Source organism: Mus musculus, chromosome 11 (assembly GCF_000001635.26).
Source record: "Mus musculus strain C57BL/6J chromosome 11, GRCm38.p6 C57BL/6J".
In the NCBI taxonomy this organism is placed as follows: domain Eukaryota; kingdom Metazoa; phylum Chordata; class Mammalia; order Rodentia; family Muridae; genus Mus; species Mus musculus.
The window spans coordinates 73,966,214-73,989,890 of record NC_000077.6 but is presented as its reverse complement, the minus strand read 5'-3'; the positions used below and the strand labels follow the sequence as shown (position 1 = coordinate 73,989,890).

The following is a 23,677-nucleotide window of genomic DNA, read 5'->3' as shown; positions in this document are numbered from 1 at the left end:
TCTTCCATCTTCCACTTCTAGGTGAGGCAGACCCACAATGATGGAGGGGGGTCTTCCGAAGTCCTTCCAGTTCTGTACTGAGAGACTGGTTTCTATGTCATCTCTCGGGAGCACTCTCCTGTTCTCACAGCAGAGTCAGGACTTCTCCTTCCCAGGCAAGCTCACATAGCAAGTTTGTAGATTTACAGATGTTGGAAAAAGCCAGGAAGAGGAGGTTAGTGTCCCTTGTCTGTTGATCTTTACCCAGCCCTGCCCCCTTTAAGCCTTTTCTTTGAGGATGAGGCAGGTAAGAGATAGCATAAGGCATTGAGCATGAGGCCAGCATAGCCACCATCATGTCAAGGGAGAATCTATCTCAATTTTGGATTCTCAGAAACTTTGATCACTTTTCTGTTTTTATAGCAGTATAGGAGATTGGACTGTAGACTGACTGAAGTCCAAAGAGTCCTGTTGGGAAAAAGATTTCAGAGGCCATGGTGTTCCTATAGTGTTTCTTAGCTAATTAGTCAGTTGGTGCTCTCTTTATCACTATCCAGCATTCCTTTCACCTTTGGTTGTGGAAACAAAGCTGCCTCTCCAGGGCACACCTTTTGTAACAGCCCCTGCTGCAAGCATGTCAGTCTGAGCTTTGCAGAACTGAGCCCAGGCACACTCATGGGTGAGCTGTTGAGTAGGAAGAACTGTGGTAGAGTGGAAAAGTGGATAAATCAAGCACCGGTGGGAGAAGGATACATAAGTACCTGAAAATGCATGGCAGATTGCACATTAGTGACTGCAGGATTCAGAGTCTGTGACTGGAATTTTGTCTGACCCCCAGATTGCTGAATGACTTCAGGTGCATCAGAGCCCAGGCTTGGAGTATGGTATTGGGTAAGATACCTAAAACTCATTGCCCTTTTCCTGGTAACATAATAGGAAGGTTAGTGCTCTGACTATGTCATGTTCATCTGTGAATATATTACTTGCCCAGTGCTCAAGTATCTGCCTGGCACAGAGTGGATACAATAATTGAGACTGTTGAACAAAGGGTTGAGAAGAAATGAGTGAGGAGCTGACAGGGCAAAGTAGAAGAGAGACCATTGTCTTTGGAATAGCAAGGCTTATCTTGGAATAGAACTTAAACTTGCCATTGAAGAGAAAGCTTTCTAGTCTCTGTTGAGAGAATAGGGACTACTTAGGAAGAAATGAGATTCGAGGAAGCAGAGAGTGCTGGATTCGCCATTTCCCCTGCCTGTACTGATATGGCAGATAGACCTGAAGATATAAAGAGCAAGGGCAGAATTGACAGGTTGTGTGTGTCTAGTCATGGGCTGTGGTGCACTGTGTGTAGAGAGTCCATTGAGATTGTCATGTTTCTGTGATTTCTTCCTGTGGTCATGTGCATGTGACACATATGATTGTTTTCTATAGTGCCTGGAGTATGTCTATGTCTCTGTGTCAGTAGCTAATGCTTGTATCTCTGTGAGTGTGTCTTTCTGGATATGTCAGGACATACCTCTGTCCTGTGTGGGTATGCATCGCCGGGCTCTGGGTCTTTGTGTAACTGAGGTGCTGGTGCATTGTTGATTCTGCATGAGGTTTAGGGCAGCAGGTGCCTGGGAGAAAAGATTGCTGGTCCTATATATTGTGTATCTCTGCTTCATTTCTGATCTCTTAAATAAGTCCTTCCTATGTCGTACTTGCATTACTCTGGGTACTGAAAGAGTCTCTACTATCCTAGAACTCAGTCCTGTGCCAGGTGTTTCAGGAGCAGACAGCATATCTCATATTATCAAAAATAGCTATGAGCTTGGGGGTGGCCTTTATTAGGCACCTACTATTTGCTAAGTGTTTATGAGGAGGTAGAATTATTATATATATTTGTAGATGGAGTCTTACTATGTTGCACAAGCTGGTTTCAAACTCCTGGACTAAAGCCATCTTTCTAACTCAGCATGGGACACCATTTCCAGCTCATGGTGAATGCACATAAATCATTTCACTTTTAGAGGGAAGAAAAAAAGCAGCTCAAAGAGATGATGTAACTTTCCCTTATAATTTCCTATTAAAATATCTTCTACCCAAGTCTGTTTGGTTGAATGGTTTCGAGCTGGCTCTGGTCAAATGCCACCTCCTTTTTTGGAGCCTTCTAAGATTTTTGAGAGAATTGGGTCAAAGCCCTGGCATATGCAGATGTGAAAAGACAATTGAATGTGTTTAGAAGATAAGCAACACAATAGAAGAACATCACCAGCAATTGAGGTAGAAGAGAAGGGAGAGAGGAATGGAAGAGCACTCCAGAGGTCCAGAGAGGGTGTGAGACTTCTTGGGGAGGAGGTAGGGAAGCTAGGCTTAGGTGTTGGAATAGGGTATGGATAGCATCTTAGGTAGGGAACAGGATGTTGGGAAGACTTATGAGAAAGGTGTAAGAAGCATCAAAAAGGGCAACCAGGCTGGCCTCCAGGGAAGGGGAAACTTCTGGAAGAAGCTGGTGTAAAGACTGGATTAGAATTATGGGAGCCATGGTGGAAGACCTTAGGCAGCATCCTGAACCATTCACACTATTTCCAGTGAGTGAGACTTGAGCTGGCTAGGCAAGAAAGCTGGTGGGAGGAACACCTAGGTCTCTTACTGCTCTGGATTTCCTTCTCTCTAGTCCACAGGAAACTCACTGAAGTCTCAGGACCTACATCTCAGGATGGAAGGCAGTGCATCTACCTCCATGACTGGGGGGTTCTGGCCAAGAGAGAAAGCAGCCTCTATGGACTTCAGGCATCATTGAGTCTGGCGAGCAGCCTGCAGGTGAGAGAACCCATCCCATTCCTGCTGCTTCTTGCCATGTATCTTCTCTTCCTCCCACTTCATCGCCTAGCACTCTGCGTGATGTTTGTGAAAGGAGGCATGTCTGAAGTTCCACCCTCCCACAAATCATCTTCTTGTGCCTTTAATTCTACTTCCCTTCTTGTCAACATTCCTCCCACTCGAGTGAGCCTGTGCTTGTAGTGATGTACTCGTGCTTCCAAACTCAACCTCACATCTCCTCTGGAACGTCCCTTAAATAAACCAGGCAGAGGAGTGATTCCCTTCTTGATACACACATTTACATTTGCATTGCGTGAGGTAGGTCACTGGCTAACTTAGCTCTGTAGTCTTGTTGCTCAATCCAAAGCTTGGCCTGGACAAATCACTAAGAAGTGGGCATGAACTATGTGGTTGAGCCATTCTACTGCTCAGGGAACACCACACAGCTCAGTCCCAGCTGGAACACTGTCTGCTTCTGCTAAGAAAGTGCCCCCCCCCAAAAAAAAAGAAAGAATGACAAGAATGAAAAGAGCATGAAAATTGGATCCTTTTAGACAGGATCTCAGGCATCATAGGTTGAAGAAAGATGACTTAGCAGACATAGGACAGATTGCTTTCACTGCTAGGTAAAAAGACACAGAGAAAGCCAGATTGGCACACTACCCCCAGAGGCTAAATTGAGACTATTTGTAGTAGTTACATGAAAACCAGGTTCAGTTCAATTAAAGAAACTAAAATAAGTAAATAAGTATAGACCTCCAGTGCCAGACTGATATAGTTCAAAAAGTCACCAGGAAACTACCAGAGAGCAGAGAGAAGTCATCAGGTTCAGGGGGAAAGGGAGCTACCACCAGTTAGCATTTGTGCCTTGCTTAATCCTGGAAGTACACTGTCTCATTTAAGGTTGACATCAGTATATAAGAGAGGAATCAGGAGAGTAGAGACTAAATAGAAGGGGTTCTGTGATTGCACAGACAACCAGGATAAAACTCAGGCATCTTTGACTCCAAAATTATGCTTTTTTCTGCAGCAATGTATATGCATCTAAGGGAGCAGTTAGGAAGAAAGGCTCTACTTCCCTTTAGTCCATGGGTTTGAGACCAGCTTGTGCAACATAGTAAGACTCCATCTACAAATATATATAATAATTCTACCTCCTCATAAACACTTAGCAAATAGTAGGTGCCTAATAAAGGCCACCCCCAAGTTCATAGCTATTTTTGATAATATGAGATATGCTGTCTGCTCCTGAAACACCTGGCACAGGACTGAGTTCTAGGATAGTAGAGACTCTTTCAGTACCCAGAGTAATGCAAGTACGACATAGGAAGGACTTATTTAAGAGATCAGAAATGAAGCAGAGATACACAATATATAGGACCAGCAATCTTTTCTCCCAGGCACCTGCTGCCCTAAACCTCATGCAGAATCAACAATGCACCAGCACCTCAGTTACACAAAGACCCAGAGCCCGGCGATGCATACCCACACAGGACAGAGGTATGTCCTGACATATCCAGAAAGACACACTCACAGAGATACAAGCATTAGCTACTGACACAGAGACATAGACATACTCCAGGCACTATAGAAAACAGTCAGGATGGAGTGGAGGGGTGCCAAGGTACAAAGGTACTTTTCCTGTTCTTAGCAAGCAAGTTCCCCAGGATGACTCCTGTGTGATAATGACAGAGGAAGAAAAATGAATAGGTGGGAAAAGCCTGAAGAGTTGTCCTGGCAGTTGATTGACTAATCAGCATTCAGTCTCCTCCATTGTCTGTTCTCCAGTGTTCACTCACCGGTCTTCATCTACGACATCCTCATTGTGCACAGATCTCTGGACAGGGCAGTGGGATGGGGCTTTTTCTTGATAGTCACTTGCCCCATTATCTTCTAGGGCCACACAGAAACATGATCCCTTTCTCTTGGCAGATGGTGGACAGGTCACCTCAGCCATAGAAAGTTCTAGTGGCCTTAGAGCAATGTGAGAAAGGGAATGGGGGCTTCAGAGAGGTGCTGAATGAGGGCAAATGAGAGCATTGTGTTTGAGATCACAGAAATTTGAAAGTTTTCTGTCCAACTGATTTTCTGAGCTGAGTTCAGAGCAAGGGCAGGCTTTGTCCCAGTGTTATTTGTGGGTGTATCAGTCTTTCCTTTCTATACCAATAACTTCACACATTCCCTCCTTATAAGGAGCCAGAAGTTTGGCTTAATAAACTCCTGCCCATTACCAAGGACACACTTCAGGTAATTTTTCCTTTGAACTCTTCCTATTCTCTCCAGAAAAACATATCCTACTCAGTTCATATGAGTAGGCTATTCAGGCATGCGTGGAGTACAGTCAAATAAGCAGGCAAAATAGCAAATAGATTTAAAGTATAGTCTTTAATTTTAAGATTATATATGGTACCTGGAAGTCCAGGAAATCTACTTGGGGTTTCTAGAACTTAGATTTTTCTGTCCTATCTCTTCCTTTCAGCATTCCCATGGGTACCTGACCTCCATGGCTGTGACCAACCTCACATACAAACCACAGTTCCAGCTCCTCGGCTTGATGGATGGCACAGATCCCCACCCGCTGCTGTTTCTTCTTTTCCTTAGCATTTACCTACTCAATGCCCTGGGCAATCTGAGCATGGTGGTGCTGGTGAGGTCTGATGGGGCTCTGTGCTCCCCCATGTATTATTTCCTGGGTCACCTGAGCCTCGTGGATGTCTGCTTTACCACAGTCACTGTCCCCAGACTGCTGGCCACCTTGCTCCATCCTGGCCAGGCCATATCCTTCCAGGCTTGTTTTGCCCAGATGTACTTCTTTGTAGCTCTGGGTATCACCGAGAGCTACCTTCTGGCAGCCATGTCTTATGACCGTGCGGTGGCTGTGTGTAGACCGCTGCACTATGGTGCAGTCATGACACCCTGGCGCTGCTTTTTGTTGGTGGCTGCATCCTGGGCTGTGGCCCATCTGCACTCTCTTCTACATACACTGCTCATCTCTGCTCTCACCTACCCTCCCTCTGCCCCAGTGCGCCACTTCTTTTGTGACATGACTGTAATGCTGAGCTTGGCAACCTCTGACACATCAGCTGCAGAGACTGCCATCTTCTCAGAGGGGCTAACAGTGGTGTTGACCCCTCTGCTCCTCGTGTCCCTTTCCTATGCACGCATCCTTGTGGCAGTGCTTGGAATTCGGACCACAGGAGGCCGGCACCGTGTCTTCTCCACCTGTGGGGCCCACCTGGTGGTAGTGTCACTTTTCTTTGGCTCAGTCCTCTCCGTCTACTTCCGTCCATCATCTGCCTACTCAGCTCGTTATGACCGCATGGCCAGTGTGGTCTATGCGGTAGTCACACCGACCTTGAACCCTTTTATCTACAGTCTTCGTAACAAAGAGGTCAAGAGTGCCCTAAAAAGGGGTTTCAGATGGAGAGCAGCACCCCAAGATGAGTAATGGAAGGTCTGGGTTAACTGGCATGTCAAGAAGAGTACCAACTCCCAAATCAACACAGTCTCATTTATCCCCCCTTTCTCCAAAAATCAATATATTCTCCTTTATTCGTTCAAGTTCTATTAGTTTTGCTCCTACACAGACTTATGCCTTGTTAAATAAGACTTAGATCCCAAACAAATATGACCTAGTGTTATATAGTGGTATGTAACACAAAGTTAAATGACAGTGTATTGGATGCCTTTGTGTGTTGTCTGGATGCTCAAAATAGTCTAGTGTTGCTTGGAGATTCTTTTTGTTTTGTTTTGTTTTTGTTTTTGTTTTGTTTGTTTTTTTTTTTACTTTATTTTTTAATTAGGTATTTTCCTCGTTTACATTTTCAATGCTATCCCAAAAGTCCCCCATACCCCCAATCCCCTACCCACCCACTCCCCCTTTTTGGCCCTGGGGTTCCCCTGTACTGGGGCATATAAAGTTTGCAAGTCCAATGGGCCTCTCTTTGCAGTGATGGCCGACTAGGCCATCTTTTGATACATATGCAGCTAGAGACTCTGGCTCTGGGGTACTGGTTAGTTCATATAGTTCCACCTATAGGGTTGCAGTTCCCTTTAGCTCCTTGGGTAATTTCTCTAGCTCCTCTATTGGGGGCCGTGTGATCCATCCAATAGCTGACTGTGATCATCCACTTCTGTGTTTGCTAGGCCCCGGCATAGTCTCACAAGAGACAGCTATATCTAGGTCCTTTCAGCAAAATCTTGCTAGTGTATGCAATGGTGTCAGCGTTTGGAAGCTGATTATGGGATGGATCCCTGCATATGGCAATCACTAGATGGTCATTCTAATTTCTGGAAATTTGAAAAAATAAAGAGAGAGCAGGAGAAGGTAAGGAGAAGGTCATCTGGTTATCTATGCAATGGGAATACAGAAAGCAAGTAATATCAACAGGTGAATGGAGAGGCTGGAAGGCGGTCATATGGGAGAGTTTGTGCCAGGATGACAGTCACAGCCATGCAGGCTCTTCCTGGAATACTTCTAGATGACTTAAATGTGCTTTTAACTTAATGGTTTTCTTCATAAATTATATATCTTTGCTGGGCGGTGGTGGCACATGCCTTTAATCCCAGCACTTGGAGGCAGAGGCAGGCAGATTTCTGAGTTCAAGGCCAGCCTGGTCTACAGAATGAGTTCCAGGACAGCCCGGGCTACACAGAGAAACCATGTCTCGAAAAACCAAAAAAAAAAAAATTATATATCTTCTATTTGCATTGTTAATGTTCAAAGAGATGAAATTCTTCTTTACCCACCCAAATCAGCCTCCACTGTCATCCCAGCTTCTCTGTATATTATTCTGCAGTTTCCCCCTTTATTTTTCGAAATAATACATCTAGAAGAGTTTATTAAATCACTACAAATCACTCTCCTAAGTTTGTGATGTGAATACTTATCTACAACTTATTTAAGCAGTCCTTTGTCCACAATTTAACAATTTAAAATGTCTTTTCACCTTTTCACTACTACAGGGTAGAATGGGCATTTAGTGATGATCTGTTTGTGGCAAATGCTGTCCTAAGTACACCATGCACATGGGAGTCCATGAGGAATTCACACTGTACAACACAGGAAACAGATTGAGACTAGAGGCTGTCCCCATGTCAGAAGCCCAAGGAGTTCACTTTCTATGATGAATAGTTGTATATTCTATCCACCTTTCCACTATTAAATAACTTTTATTTGCTAATGTAGAAACTCCTTGAACACATTTCTGTTTACATTTGTTTGCTTTGGTTATTGTTATTGTTATTACTATTATTTTATTCCTTCTTTGGTATTAGTTATGTATTTATTATCATATTAATGAGATTCAGTATGTTAGTTCAATGTATGTGCACAACACACATTGGTGGAATCCAGCTTCCCTCTATATGTCTTCCTCCTCTCTCACTTTTAGTTTTTAACATTGGCTCTTTTCTTACTCATCTGGCTTCCTTATACTTATGTTTTTTAATGCTTTTAGTCTGCTTTGTGTTGTTCTACTTGCCAAAGCTTATCTTCTGCATTAACCACCCCAAAGAATGGAATTTAGTTTTACTGATATTGACTCTATTGTTTCTTGACATTCAACTCCACTGATGTTTTCACTTCCACATTCATTAACTTCTACATCTTATTAACAGTTAACTTTGTGTTTCTTTTCTAGACTCTTTAAGACTTATGTATCATCTTGACTTTTGGAAAGGGTGTCCTATAATCATTGTTGATGGGACCTGACACCTATTCTGTTAGCATGAACAATCTATGATTGTCCTTGGAGGATGGGGTTAATGACCCTCTCAGATCTCAAGAGTCCTGTGGATCTACCTATTGCACTCAGCTGTGTCTTGAATTTGGCTTTGGGCTCCAGTCTTAATTGTTGCCACAGAGTCTGAGCTCTTGTCACTACAGCTTCTGGAAACTCAGTCTCTCAACTGCTACTACTCTAATGGGCTCCACCAGTGCATGAAAGATTTTTTAATATCATAAAATTAAGATTTTTTTTCATGAATTAGAGTGGTCAAGAACATTCACATTTGTGAATGGAGTACTTTAGACACTGTTTCCTAGCTCACTGCTACCAAGATATGGCTTTTGTAGAAACCTTCCTACTCTGGGAAGGGAACCACTGGACACATAAAGTGAGCTTGCCATCCCCTTTCGATATCTCAAATATCTGGATAAACTTATTGTCCTTTCATCCTTGAAACAGAGGACAAGAATATGCTTACATACTCACGTATAAATTCTTGCTAGGAACACTATTATTGTACATTTTTAAAAAATTACATGGAGCGCATGTGTAGTCCAGAGGGCTACTTGCAGGAGTTGATTTTCTTCTTCTACTATCTGGTTTCTAAGGATAGAACTCAGGCCATCAGGCCTGTCAGAGGCACCTCTACCCACTAATCTATCTTACCAAGCCAACCATCATACAGGGCAGCCTATGGTTACATTGTTCTCAAAGTAATATTCCACATAGTTAGAAAACAGTGTTCACCCTTACCAATATTTATGTTAGCTTTGACAGTGTATCTCCAGTAGTCAGAATACTTAGTTGAAAAATTCTTCTTAGAAATTAGAAAATTTGCTAACATGGACTGCTACACAATTTTCATACAAAGAAATAACTTTTAAACAAAAATTGTTTAAAATTATTAAAATATCCATGAGAGTAAAAGTGGAAATTATTATATAATTATTACATGAAGTAATATATAGAATTCAACTGAGAAAATTCAAATAAGTAGAAATATATTCTTCATCCTATTTTGTAGAAATAACTAACTTTGTTTAATAAATATATAATTTCATGTAACTACAACATAACAGTATGATTACAATGTAATTACTAAGCAGTTTGTTATACAACTTAATATATTAGACTGTAAGCATATTTGAAAGAAAGCTATCTCAAGAATACTTTGAAAGGAAATATATTTTTTATTTTTGTTAAATACCAAGTTTTTTGTTGTTTCTGAAAGTCACTATATTTAGGTGTCCTTTTTCACATCTGAAGTATTTTTATGTTTTGCCATTTTTTCAAATTAAAATGAAATTATATCATTTCCTTTTTCTCTCTCGTCCACCCACCCCTTCCATTTCCTGTCTTCACTTCTCAAATTCATAGGCTCCTTTTATTTAATTATTATTGTTACATACATATGCACATAAATACATAAATATTACATGCTGAATTCATTTAGTCCTGCTTATTTGTATATGATTTGAGGGTGACCACTTGGTATTAAATGACCAATAAGAGAGCACTTCCCTAGGGAAGACTAATGGATTTCCACACACACAAGCATTTCATTTTATTTATTTTTATTGAAAACAGAATTTTTATATAATTATTCTGATCAGGGTTCCCTTTCCCCCAGTTCCTCCCAGATGCTTTCCACTCACTCAAACACACACCCTATTTTTTTTATTAATCAATTCATTTGTTTACATTTCAAATTTTATCCCCCTTCTTGGTTCTCTCCTCTATAAGCCTCCCACCCCTCCCCTCCACTTTGCTTCTATGAGGGTGCTTCTTCACCCACCCACCCACTCCTTTCTCACTCCTTTAACACTCCTCTTCTCTGGGGCCATCAAGCCTCCACAGGACCAAGAACAACCTGTAGTGGTGAGTTTACTTTGAGCTCCTTACAAGTTGTAGGCCCTCACCTGCCCAGTAGCTATCTGGGATCCACAGATAAAAGACATGAACATTAGCTCATTTTTAAACTGCCTTATTGGCTCTGTGGCTGGGCTCTTCAAAGACTTCTGCCACTATCATGCCCTTACATTTACTCCTAGCTCAACACTTCTAAATCTGCCCTCAATTGACATTCAGGACTTTCTAATGGTTCCCCAAGTTCTCCACCCCCCACTGATACTTATTTATATTTTTTCTCCTTGACCTCTGCACTTCTCTCTTTTTCCCATACTTGGTCCTGATCCCTCTAATTTCCTCCCCTCTCCTCTTCCACCCAGGTTCCTCCACCCCTCGCCTCTTGTGATTATTTTATTCTCTCTTCTAAGTGGATTTGAAGCATCCACATTTTGACCTTCCTTCTTGTTAAGCTTTATATGGTCTTTGAGTTGTATCATGGGCATTCTGAGCTTTTAAGGTAATATTTACTTATAAGTGAGTACATACCATGCATGTCCTTTTGGGTCTCAGTTAACTCACTCTGGGTATTTTCTAATTCCATCCATTTGCCTACAGTTCATGCAGTTGTCATTTTTAATAGCCCAGTAGTACTCCATTGTATAAACGTACCACATTTTCTGTATCCACTCTTCAGTTGAGGGGCATCTGTGTTGTTTCCACCTTCCTGCTGTTATAAAGACTGTTATGAACATAGTGGAGCATGTGTCCTTGTTATATTTTTTAGAATCTTTTGAGTATATGCCCAGGAGTGGTTTATCTGTGTCTTCAGATAGAGTTATTTCCAATTATCTGAGGAACCACCAGCTTTATTTCCAAAGTGGTTGTTCCAGCTTGCAATCGCTCCAGCAATAGAGGAGTGATCCTCTTTCTCTACATCCTCACCAACATGTTCTGTCATCTGACTTTTTAATCTTAGCCATTCTGATTGGTGTAAGGTGGAATCTCATTTTGATTTACATTTCCCTAATGACTAAGGAAATTTAACATTTCTTTAGGTACTTCTTGGCCATTCCATATTCCTCAGTTGAGAATTCTTTGTTTAGCTCTGTACCCCCTATTTGGTTTTTGGAGTCTAACTTCTTGAGTACTTTGTATATTTTGGATATTAACCCTCTAAGAAATGTAGGGTTGGTAAGGATCTTTTACCAGTCAGTAGGTTGCTATTTTGTCTTATTGATAGTGTTCTTAACCTTATAGAAGCTTTTCAGTTTCATGAGGTCCCATTTGTCAATTGTTGATCTTAGAGCCTGAGTCATTGGCATTTTGTTCAGGAAAATTTCCCCTGTGCCCATGTGTTTGGGGTTCTTTCCCACATTCTCTTCTATTAGATTCAGCATATCTGGTTTTATGTGGAGATCCTTGATCCATTTGGACTTGAGCTTTGTAAAAGAAGATAGAAACTGTTCAATTTGCATTCCTTTATGTGAAGACCACCAGTTAGACCAACACCATTTGTTGAAAATGCTGGTTTTTTTTTTCCTCTGTATGGTTTTGGCTTCTTTGTCAAGAATCAAGTGACCATAAGTGTGTGGATTTATTTCTGGGTTTTCACTTCTGTTTCATCGATCTACCTGTCTGTCTCTGTATCAATACCATGCTTTTTAAATCGCTATTTCTATGGAGTATAGCTTGAGGTCAGGGATGGTAATTCCCCCAGAAGTTCTTTTATTGTTGAGAATAGATTTCACTATCCCCCCCCCTTTTTTTGGTTATTCCAGATAAAGTTCAGAATTGCTCTTTCTATCTCTGTGAAGTATTGGGTTGGAATTTTGATAGGAATTGCATTGAATCTGTAGATTGGTTTTGGTAAATGGCCATTTTTACTATGTTAATTCTACCAATCCATGAGCATTGGAGATTTTTCCATCTTCTGAGGTATTTTTTGATTTCTTTCATCAGGGTCTTAAAGGTCTTGTCATACAGATCTTTCACTTGCTTCAATAGAGTCACCCCAAGATATTTTATATTATTTGTAACTATTGTGAAGTATGTTTTTTAATTTCTTTCTAAGCCCATATTTCCTTTGTATAGAAGTAGGATACTGATTTGTTAGAGTTAATTTTATATCCATCCACTTTGCTGAAGTTGTTTATCACGTGTAGGAGTTCTCTGGTAGAAATTTTTGGTATTGCTTATGTATACTATCATATCATCTGCAAATAGTGATACCTTGATTTCTTCCTTTCCAGTTTATATTCTTTAACCTCCTTTTCTTGTCTAATTGCTCTACCTAGAAATTCAAGTACTATATTGAATAAATAGTGGGTGAGTGGGCACCCTTGACTTATCCCTAATTTTAGTGGGATTACTTCAAGTGTTTCCTTATTTAATTTGATGTTGGCTGTTTGTTGCTGTATATTGCTTTTATTATGTTTAGTTATGTGCCTTGAATTCTTGATCTTTCCATGATTTTTTAAAAATTAGGTATTTATTTCATTTACATTTCCAATGCTGTCCCCAAAGTCCCCCACACACTCCCACACCCACTCCCCCACCTACCCACTCCCACCTCTTGGCCCTGGAGTTCCCCTGTACTGAGGCATATAAGTTCTGCACGACCAATGGGCCTCTCTTTCCACTATGGCTGATCAGGCCATCCTCTGATACTTATGCAGCTAGAGAAACAAGCTCCGGGGGGGAATGGTTAGTACGAGCTCTGGGGGGGGGGTGGTACTGGTTAGTTCATATTGTTGTTCCATCTATAGGGTTGCAGATACCACCAGCTCCCTGGGTACTTCCTCCAGCTCCTCCATTGGGGGCCCTGTGATACATCATAGCTGACTGTGAGCACCCAGTTCTGTGTTTTCTAGTTCCCAGTATAGTCTCACAGGAGACAGCTATATCAGGGTCCTTTCAGCAAATTCTTGCTAGTATATGCAATAGTGTCAGCATTTGGAAGCTGATTATGGGATGGATCCCTGGGTATGGCAATTTCTAGATGGTCCATCCTTTCATCTCAGCTCCAAACTCTGTCTCTGTAGCTCCTTCCATGGGTGCCTTGCTCCCAATTCTAAGAAGGAGCAAAGTATACACACCTTGGTCTTTGTTCTTCCCGAGCTTCATGTGTTTCGCAAATTGTATCTTATATCTTGGGTATTGTAAGTTTCTGGGCTAATATCCAGTTATCAGTGAGTACATATCATGTGAGTTCTTTTGTGATTGGGTTACCTCACTCAGGATGATGCCCTCCAGGTCCATCCATTTGCCTAGAAATTTCATAAATTCATTCTTCTTAATAGCTGAATAGTACTCCATTGTGTAAATGTACCACATTTTCTGTATCCATTCCTCTGTTGAGGGGCATCTGGGTTCTTTCCAGCTTCTGGTTATTATAAATAAGGCTGCTATGAACATAGTGGAGCATGTGTCCTTCTGACCGGTTGGAACATCTTCTGGATATATGCCCAGGAGAGGTATTGCAGGATCCTCTGGTAGTATTATGTCCAATTTTTAAAGGAACTGCCAGAATGATTTCAAGAGTGGCTGTACAAGCTTGTAATCCCACTAGCAATGGAGGCATGTTCCTTTTTCTCCACATCCTTGCCAGCATCTGCTGTCACCTGAATTTTTGATCTTAGCCATTCTGACTGGTGTGAGGTAGAATCTCAGGGTTATTTTGATTCGCATTTCCCTGATGACTAAGGATGCTGAACATTTTTTCAGGTGCTTCTCAGCCATTTGGTATTCCCCAGGTGAGAATTCTTTGTTTAGCTCTGAGCCCCATTTTTAATGGGGTTATTTGATTTTCTGGAGTCCACCTTCTTGAGTTCTTTATATATATTGGATATTAGTCCCCTATCTGATTAAGGATTGGTAAAGATCCTTTCCCAATCTGTTGGTGGCCTTTTGGTCTTATTGACGGTGTCTTTTGCCTTGCAGAAGCTTTGCAATTTTATGAGGTCCCATTTGTCTATTCTTGATCTTACAGCACAAGCCATTGTTGTTCTATTCAGGAATTTTTCCCCTGTGCCCATATCTTTGAGGCTTTTCCACACTTTCTCCTCTATAAGTTTCAGTGTCTCTGGTTTTATGTGGAGTTCCTTCATCCACTTAAATTTGACCTTAGTACAAGGAGACAGGAATGAGTTACAGAGACAAAGTTTAGAGCTGAGACGAAAGGATGGACCATCTAGAGATTGCCATATCTGGGAATCCATCCCATAATCAGCTTCCAAATGCTGACACCATTGCATACACTAGCAAGATTTTGCTGAAAGGACCCAGATATAGCTGTCTCTTGTGAGACTATGCTGGGGCCTGGCAAACACAGAAGTGGATGCTCACAGTCAGCTATTGGATGGATCACAGGGCCCCCAATGGAGGAGCTAGAGAAAGTACCCAAGGAGCTGAAGGGATCTGCAATCCTATACGTGGAACAGCAATATGAACTAATCAATATCCCCCCGGAGCTCATGTCTCTAGCTGCATATGAATCAGAGGATGGCCTATTCGGCCATCAGTGGAAAGAGAGGCACATTGGTCGTGCAAACTTTATATGCCTCAGTACAGGGGAATGCCAAGGCAAAGAAGTGGGAGTAGGTGGGTGGGGGAGTGGGTGGAGGAGCTTGTGGGGAACTTTTGGGATAACATTGGAAATGTAAATGAAATAAATACCCAATTAAAAAAAGGAATGGGTCAATTCACATTGTTCTGCATGATAACCACCAGTTGTGCCATCACCATTTGTTGAAAATTCTTTTTTCCACTGGATGGTTTTGGCTCCCTTGTGAAAGATCAAGTGACCATAGGTGTGTGGGTTCATTTCTGGGTCTTCAATTCTATTCCATTCATCTACTTGTCTGTCACTATAACGGTAACATGCAGTTTTTATCACAATTGCTCTGTAGTAAAGCTTTAGGTCAGCCATGGTGATTCCACTAGAGGTCTTTTTATACTTGAGAAGAGTTTTTGCTATCCTAGGTTTTTTGTTATTACATGAATTTACAGATTGCCCTTTCTAATTCATTGAATAGTTGAGTTGGAATTTTGATGGGGATTGCATTGAATCTGTAGATTGCTTTTGGAAAGATAGCCATTTTTACTATATTGATCCTGCCAATCCATGAGCATGGGAGATCTTTCCATCTTCTGAGATCTTCTTTAATTTCTTTCTTCAGAGACTTGAAGTTCTTATCATATAGATCTTTCACTTCCTTAGTTAGAGTCACACCAAGGTATTTTATATTATTTGTGACTATTGAGAAGGGTGTTGTTTCCCTAATTTCTTTCTCAGCCTGTTTATCCTTTGTGTTAAGAAAGGCTATTGACTTGTTTGAGTTAATTTTATATCCAGCTACTTCATTGAAGCTGTTTATCAGGCTTAGGAGTTCTCTGGTGGAATTTTTAGGGTCACTTATATATACACTATCATATCATCTGCAAAAAGTGATATTTTGACTTCTTCCTTTCCAATTTGTATCCCCTTGATCTCCTTTTGTTGTCCAGTTGCTCTGGCTAGGACTTCAATGTTGATTAGGTAGGGAGAAAGTGGGCAGCCTTGTCTAGTCCCTGATTTTAGTGGGATTGCTTCCAGCTTCTCACCATTTACTTTGATGTTGGCTACTGGTTTGCTGCAGATTGCTTTTATCATGGTTAGGTATGAGCCTTGAATTCCTGATCTTTCCAAGACTTTTATCGTGAATGGGTGTTGGATTTTGTCAAATGCTTTCAAAGCATGTAATGAGATGATCATGTGGTTTTTGTCTTTGAGTTTGCTTATATAGTGGATTATGTTGATCCATTTCCGTATATCAAACCATCCCTGCATCCCTGGAATGAAACCTACTTGGTCAGGATGGATGATTGTTTTCATGTGTTCTTGGATTCGGTTAGCGATAATTTTATTATGTATTTTTGCATCGATATTCATAAGGGAAATTGGTCTGAAGTTCTCTATCTTTTTGGATCTTTCTCTGGTTTAGGTATCAGAGTAATTGTGGCTTCACAGAATGAGTTGGGTAGTGTACCTTCTACTTCTATTTTGTGGAATAGTTTGTGCAGAACTGGAATTAGATCTTCTTTGAAGGTCTGATAGAACTCTGCACTAAACCCTTCTGGTCCTGGGCTTTTTTTTTTTTTTTTTTTTTTTAGTTGGGAGACTATTAATGACTGCTTCTATTTCTTTTGGGGATAGAGGACTGTTTAGATCATTAGCCTGATCCTGATTTAACTTTGGTACCTGGTATCTGTATAGGAATTTTATCATTTCATCCAGGTTCTCCAGTTTTGTTGAGTATAGCCTTTGCTAGAAAGATCTGATTTTCTTTTGGATTTCTTCAGGATCTTTTGTTATGTCTCCTTCTTCATTTCTGATTTTGTTAATTAGGATGCTTTCAATGTGCCCTCTAGTGAGTCTGGCTAAGGGTTTATCTATCTTGTTGATTTTCTCAAAGAACTATTTCCTGGTTTGGTTGATTCTTTGAATAGTTCTTCTTGTTTCCACTTGGTTTATTTCGCCCCTGAGTTTGATTATTTCCTGTTGTCTACTCTCTTGGGTGAATTTGCTTCCTTTTGTTCTAGAGCTTTTAGGTGTATTGTCAAGCTGCTGGTGTGTGCTCTCTCTTGTTTCTTTTTGGAGGCACTCTGAGCTATGAGTTTTCCTCTTAGAAATGCTTTCATTGTTTCTCATAATTTTGGGTATGCTGTGTCTTCATTTTCATTAAACTCTTAAAAGACTTTAATTTCTTTCTTTATTCCTTCCTTGACCAAGTTATCATTGAGAAGAGTGTTGTTCAGTTTCCACGTGAACGTTGGCTTTCTATGATTTATGTTGTTATTGAAGATCAGTCTTAGTCTATGCTGTTCTGAAAGAATGCACTGGACAATTTCAATATTTTTGTATCTGTAGAGGCCTGTTTTATGACAAATTATATGGTCAATTTTGGAGAAGGTACCATGAGGTGCTGAAAAGAAGGTATATCCTTTTGTTTTAGGATAAAATGTTCTGTAGATATCTGTTAAATCCATTTGTTTCATAACTTCTGTTAGTTTCACTGTGTCCCTACTTAGTTTCTGTTTCCATGATTTGTCCATTGATGAAAGTGGTGTGTTGAAGTCTCCCACTCTTATTGTGTGAGGCACAATGTGTGCTTTGAGCTTTACTAAAGTTTCTTTAATGAATATGGTTGTCCTTGCATTTGCAGCATAGATATTCAGAATTGAGAGTTCCTCTTGGAGGATTTTACCTTTGATGAGTATGAAGAGTCCCTCCTTGTCTTTTTTGATAAATTTGGGATGGAAGTTGATTTTATTAGATATTAGAATGGCTACTCCAGCTTGTTTCTTCAGACCATTTGCTTGGAAAATTGTTTTCCAGCCTTTCATTCTGAAGTAGTGTTTGTCTTTTCCCCTGAGATGGGTTTCCTGTAAACAGAAAAATGTTGGGTCCTATTTGTGTAGGCAGTCTGTTAGTCTATGTCTTTTCATTGGGGAATTAAGTCCATAGATATTAAGAGATATTAAGGAAAGTTAATTGTTGCTTCTTATTATTTTTGTTGTTAGAGTTGGCATTCTGTTCTTGTGCCTGTCTTCTTTTAGGTTTGTTGAAGAATTACATTCTTGCTTTTTCTAGGGCGTGGTTTCCGTTCTTGTATAGTTTTTTTTTCTGTTATTATTCTTTGAAGGGCTGGATTCGTGGAAAAATAATATGTGAATTTGGTTTTGTCGTGGAATACTTTGGTTTCTCCATCTATGGTAATTTAAAGTTTGGTTGGGTATAGTAGCCTGGGCTGGCATTTGTGTTCTCTTAGTGTCTGTATATCATCTGTCCAGGATCTTCTGGCTTTCATTGTCCCTGGTGAAAATTCTGGTGTAATTCTTATAGGCCTGCCTTCATATGTTACTTGACATTTTACCCTTACTGCTTTTAATATTTTATCTTTATTTAGTGCATTTGTTGTTCTGATTATTATGTGTCAGTAGGAATTTCTTTTCTGGTCCAGTCTATTTGGAGTTCTGTAGGCTTCTTGTATGATCATGGGAAGTTTTCTTCTATCATTTTGTTGAAGATATTTGCTGGCCCTTTAAGTTGAAAATCTTTATTTTTATCTACTCCTATTTTCTGTAGGTTTGGTCTTCACATTGTGTCCTAAATTTCCTGTATGTTTTGAGTTAGGATCTTTTTGCGTTTTCCATTTTCTTTGATTGTTGTGCTGATGTTCTCTATGTAATCTTCTGCACCTGAAATTCTCTCTTCCATCTCTTGTATTCTGTTGCTGATGCTTGCATCTATGCTTCCAGATTTCTTTCCTAGGGTTTCTATCTCCAGCGTTGCCTCACTTTGGGTTTTCTTTATTGTGTCTACTTCCCTTTGTAGGTATAGTATTGTTTTGTTCATTTCCATCACCTGTTTGGATCTGTTTTCCTGTTTTTCTTTAAGGAATTGTAACTCTTTAGCATTGTTCTCCTGTATTTCTTTAAGTGAGTTATTAAAGTCCTTCTTGATGTCCTCTACCTTCATCATGAGATATGCTTTCAATTCTATGTCTAGCTTTTAGGGTGTGTTGGGTTGCCCAGGACTGGGCAAGGTGGAAGTGCTGTGTTCTGATGATGGTGTGTGGTCTTGGTTTCTGTTAGTAAGATTCTTACAATTTCCTTTCACCATCTGGTAATCTCTCGAGTTAGTTGTTATAGTTGTCTCTGGTTAGAGATTGTTCCTATCATGTTTCTGTTAGCCTCTCTCAGCAGACCTGGGAGACTAGATCTCTCCTCTGAGTTTCAGTGGTCAGAGCACTCTCTGTAGGCAAGCTCTCCTCTTGCAGGGAAGGTGCACAGATATCTGGAGTTTGGACCTCCCTCCTGGCATAAGATGAAGGCCCGAAACAGGACCTGTCCCAGAAGCTGTTAGCTTCTGTAGTCCACACTCTCACCTGCACAGACTAGTCTTGGATGGATCTAGGAACCAATATGTCTCCCCATGGTGCTCCGGCAAACCCCTCCCGGGCAGGGTGGACACCTCTTCTCTGGCAGGGAAGGTTTCCAGATGTCTGGGGCCTGAAATAAGGTCTGTCTCAGAAGCTGTCCTCTAGGGACCTTGTGGGTGTCCGCCGACTCTGTGCCCAGGTGACCCAATGCTGGCGCTGACTGGAAGGGACTTGTGACCCTGGTCAGGCCGGGTTTCCTGCTTTCCTAATGCTGTCTCAGGTCCCGCGCAATTGGATTGGAACAGAAGTTGTGTTCCACTCACTGGTGGTCCTAAGATCTCATGGAGAGTCCTCTAGGGGACCTTAGGGGTGTCGCCGACTCCCTGCCCAAAGTGACCTGGTCTATTACTATTATTCTTAAGTTTGGTCTTTCCATTGTGTCATAAATTTCCTGCATACTTTAGGTTAGTAGCTTTTTTCACTTTGAATTTTCTTTGTCTGTTGTGTCAGTATCTTCTATGGTATCATTTACATATGAGATCCTCTCTTCTATCTCTTATATTCTGTCAGTAATGCTTGCATTTGCAACTCCTGATCTCTCTCCTAAGTTTTCTATCTCCAGGGTTGCATCATTTTGTGATTTCTTTATTGTTTTTATTTCCATTTTTAGGCCCTAAATGGTTTTGTTCAATTCCTTCACCTGTTTGATTGTGTTTTCCTGTATTTCTTTAAGGGATTTATGTGTTTCCTCTTCTTCTACCTGTTTACCTGTGTTTTCCTCTATTTTTTTAAGGGAGTAACTTATGTCCTCCTTAGGGCCCTCGATTCTTTTCGTGAGATGGGATTTTAAGCCAGAGTCTTCATTTTCAGGTGTTTTAGGGTATTCAGGACTTGCTGTTGTAGGAAAGCCGGGTTTTGATGGTGCTACATGGCATTTGTTTCTGTTGCATATGTTCTTGCACTTGCCTTTTGCCATCTGGTTATCTTAGGTGTTAACTGGCCTTGCTGTCTCTGACTATATCCTGTCCCTCCTGTGATCCTCTGAGTCTGATTGTGCCAGATGACCTGGGAGTCAAGCTGTCTCTGCATGTGGGAGGGGGTTTGGAGTACCCACTCTGCCTGATCTGGGTTGTGGGCCAGAAGGAAGATGCCCACACCCTATCTGTTTCTTTCATTAAAAAACTAACTGGCATCTAAAAAATGAAATGAAATGAAATAAAAAAATAGAATGGGATGAAACAAAGATAAAAGTGCCAAGAAAAAGCACAGAAACCACATACAGACTCAGAGACACACACATTGGCACACAGAGAATTATCAAACAACCACAAAATTGGAAACCATTATATATAAGCAAGAGACCTGAGAGGTAGAACAAAACAAATGAAACACCTCCAGAAATCCCCTTTGAGTTTGTTTTCTGATGGTCATGTACTACTGGAACTACAACCTGTCCTTAAGATGCACAGATATTTTAGAAGCATGTCTACCAAAGTGTACTTTCTGTGTGTGGACAGAAATATGATGGCATCTAGAAATGCTAGAAAAGTGGACGGGTTGGGGAGTGGGAGTGTGGAGGAGAGGGTAACCTGATCTGAAATTGGGTGAGGAAAAAGGCCCTGAGGGTCAGCAGAAAGAATGTAAACAGGCATCCTCATGAAATAGGAGGTTAGGGGGCCCCCCAGAGTGCACCAGAGACCTGGAGGTGAGAGACTCCCAGGACTCAAAGGGAGGGACCTTAGATGAACACCCCCCCCCCCCGACAGTAGGGAGAAGGAACTTGTAAAGCCCAACTCCAGCAGGAAGACAGGATATCAAGTGAGGGATGGTGTTGCCATTCCAAAGTCACATCTCTGACCCATAATTGTTCTTGTCTGAAAGAATTACAGGGGTGGAAATGGAGAGGAGCCTAAGGAAAAGAAGGTTTAGTGACAGGCTCAAAGTGGGATCCAGCTCAAGGGGATGTCCCAAGGCCCTACACTATTACTGAGGCTATGGATCACTCACAAAAAGGGATCTATCATGGCTGTCCTTCAAAAGACCCAACAAGCAACTGAAAGGGTCAGATGCAGATATTCGCCCCCAACCAATGGACAGAAGCAGCTGACACCTGCTGTTGAATTAGGGAAGGCTGAAAGAAGCTGAGGAGAAGGGTGATCCTGTAGGAGGACCAGCAGTCTCAATTAATCTGGACCCCTGAGATGTCTCAAACACTGGACTACCAAATAGACAGCATACACCAGCTGATATGAAGCCCCCAACACACATACAGTAGAAGAATTCTGGGTCTGTGTTCATTCAGTGATGATGCACCTAAACCTCAAGATACTGGAGGCCCCAGGGAGTTTAGAGTTCAGATGAGGCTAGGGGTGTGGGGACATCTACATGGAGACAGGGTAGGGTGGGGAGGAGGTATAGGGTGGGGAGAAGTTGTGGGATGTGGAGCAGTCGAAGGGTGGGTGGGGGCAGGGAGTGGAATATGGAGTGTAAAAATAAATTTAAAATTAAATTAAATTAAAAAAAGAAAGAAAACAAATTTGAGATAAACAGCATAATGCAAAGGTAGTATAAGTATCAAAGATACTTACATCTGGTTCTCTGGTAATGGAGAAAAGAGAAAGAGAATAATTATTTGTAAGCCAAATTTCAAGTGGATCAGAAATGGAGATATAGAAACCAAGACTGCAGAGTGTGAGAATGATACTATTCAATATTTTAATAGAAAACTCCTTTCCAAGGACTACTAGAGAAAAATCAATCAGAAAGTTTTTCTACCCCAAATTTAAAATCTTTAGCAAAATAAAAGTAGACAAATAGCCAGTGAAGGGAAATGCCACCAATCAGATCAAGTGGCAGCATCTCTAACAGGAAAACAAAAAGAAAGCAGCTTAAGAAAAAGATGTTGCCCTAATAACACATGAAAGGAAAATTGGCTGACAAATATAAAAGTTGACTTCACCATTACATGTAGTAGTTTAGCTTAAAAACAATAAAATCTCACTTTTTAGCCATATGGGCAATAAACATATGAGAGCCAAATTTCCAACATTGGGAACCCTAAAGAGCAGTTACATCCCCATTTTCTTTGGGGAGCTTAGAGAAGAAGAAGCATGTCTTCCACAATTTGGCAGTTTCTACCCGATGATAAAATGACTGTATTCTCTGAGTTAATATACTTGTTACTGAGAAGATTATCATAAGAAAATAGGACAATACTACAAAATATTGGGGATTAAGACATAAAATTGAGACAGTATTATTTAAATTAAGGATAAACTGAAAACAACCCAAAAGTCCACCAAAAGTAAGTTGCTGAAATGCATTATTTTAAAAGTGTCACAAGTCCTGTCAGATGTGGTGGAGGTACACATTTGTAGTAACAGAACTAAAAAGGTCAAGGAACAAGGATCACTGTAAATTCAATGCCAGCATGGACATCATAGAGAGACTTTGCATCAAAACAGAACAGGAAAAAAATATCAAAAAGCATCACAAGTCCTTATGAGAAATGTTGAGTTAACAGTACATTTTTTAAGTGAAAGCAATTCAATATGTCTTTAGTTCTACTTATTTATTATATATAATTCTAGGTTGTGTATAGGCAATATATAGAATAACAACTTTTAATGGCTTTAATAGAGAAGGGGACAGGACTGTGAGAGGCCTTGGACAGTTTGCTACATAGATACCTTCAAGCAGGCATGGACTATTTTAGTAGTCAATACATTTTTTTTGGAAAAGTAAATAGTGTCAACATAGACATTACTAGGAAGATTTCCTTTCAAAGGTAGTTTTTAAGATATATTTTAGGAAATATGAAATACACTCAAAACCATTGGACTAAGCGTGAAGTCCCCAATAGAAAAGTAGAGAAAGGACTGAAGGAGTTGAAGGGGTTTGAAACCCCATGGGAAGAACAATAACATCAACCAATCAAACCCCCCAGAACTCCCAGGGACTAAGACGTCAGCAAAGGAGTACACATGGCTTCAGCTGCAGAGGATGGCCTTGTCAGGCATCAATGGGAGGAGAGGTCCTTGGTCCTATGAAGGCTCAATAGATGCCGCAGTTTAGGGGAATGGAGGGCAGGGAGGCGTGTGTAGGAACACCCTCATAGAAGCAGGGGTAGGGAGGATGTGATAGTGTGTTTCCAGGAGGTAGGGAAACTGGGACATTTGAAATGTAAATAAAGAAAATATCCAATAAAAAAGAAAATGCACTCAAGAAATCATCTAGAATAAATATGTAAAGCAATGAGCAAGGCTTTGTTCATTTTAGGAGTTAGTGATCATATATCTACAAGAGGCTTATATATTTTTTTCAGGAAATAAAGAGAGCATCGCATTATTTCAACATATAAGGGAGAAAAACCGTATCTAGGAATAACAAATAGATTCT

General features: G+C 40.7%; 1 protein-coding gene across 1 annotated transcript; it reads left to right on the top strand.

The window, feature by feature from the left end:
• Nucleotides 1-5,284: 5,284 nt before the first annotated feature.
• On the top strand, nucleotides 5,285-6,229 carry Olfr398 (olfactory receptor 398). The gene has a single exon (NM_146710.1). The coding sequence runs from the start codon at nucleotides 5,285-5,287 to the stop codon at nucleotides 6,227-6,229; it is 945 nt and encodes a 314-aa protein (NP_666921.1).
• The last annotated feature ends 17,448 nt before the right edge of the window (nucleotides 6,230-23,677 follow it).

What these genes read in the sequence shown, in the direction of transcription:
- Olfr398 (NM_146710.1), top strand. Translation starts at nt 5,285, where the DNA reads ATGGCTGTGACCAACCTCACATACAAACCACAGTTCCAGCTCCTCGGC.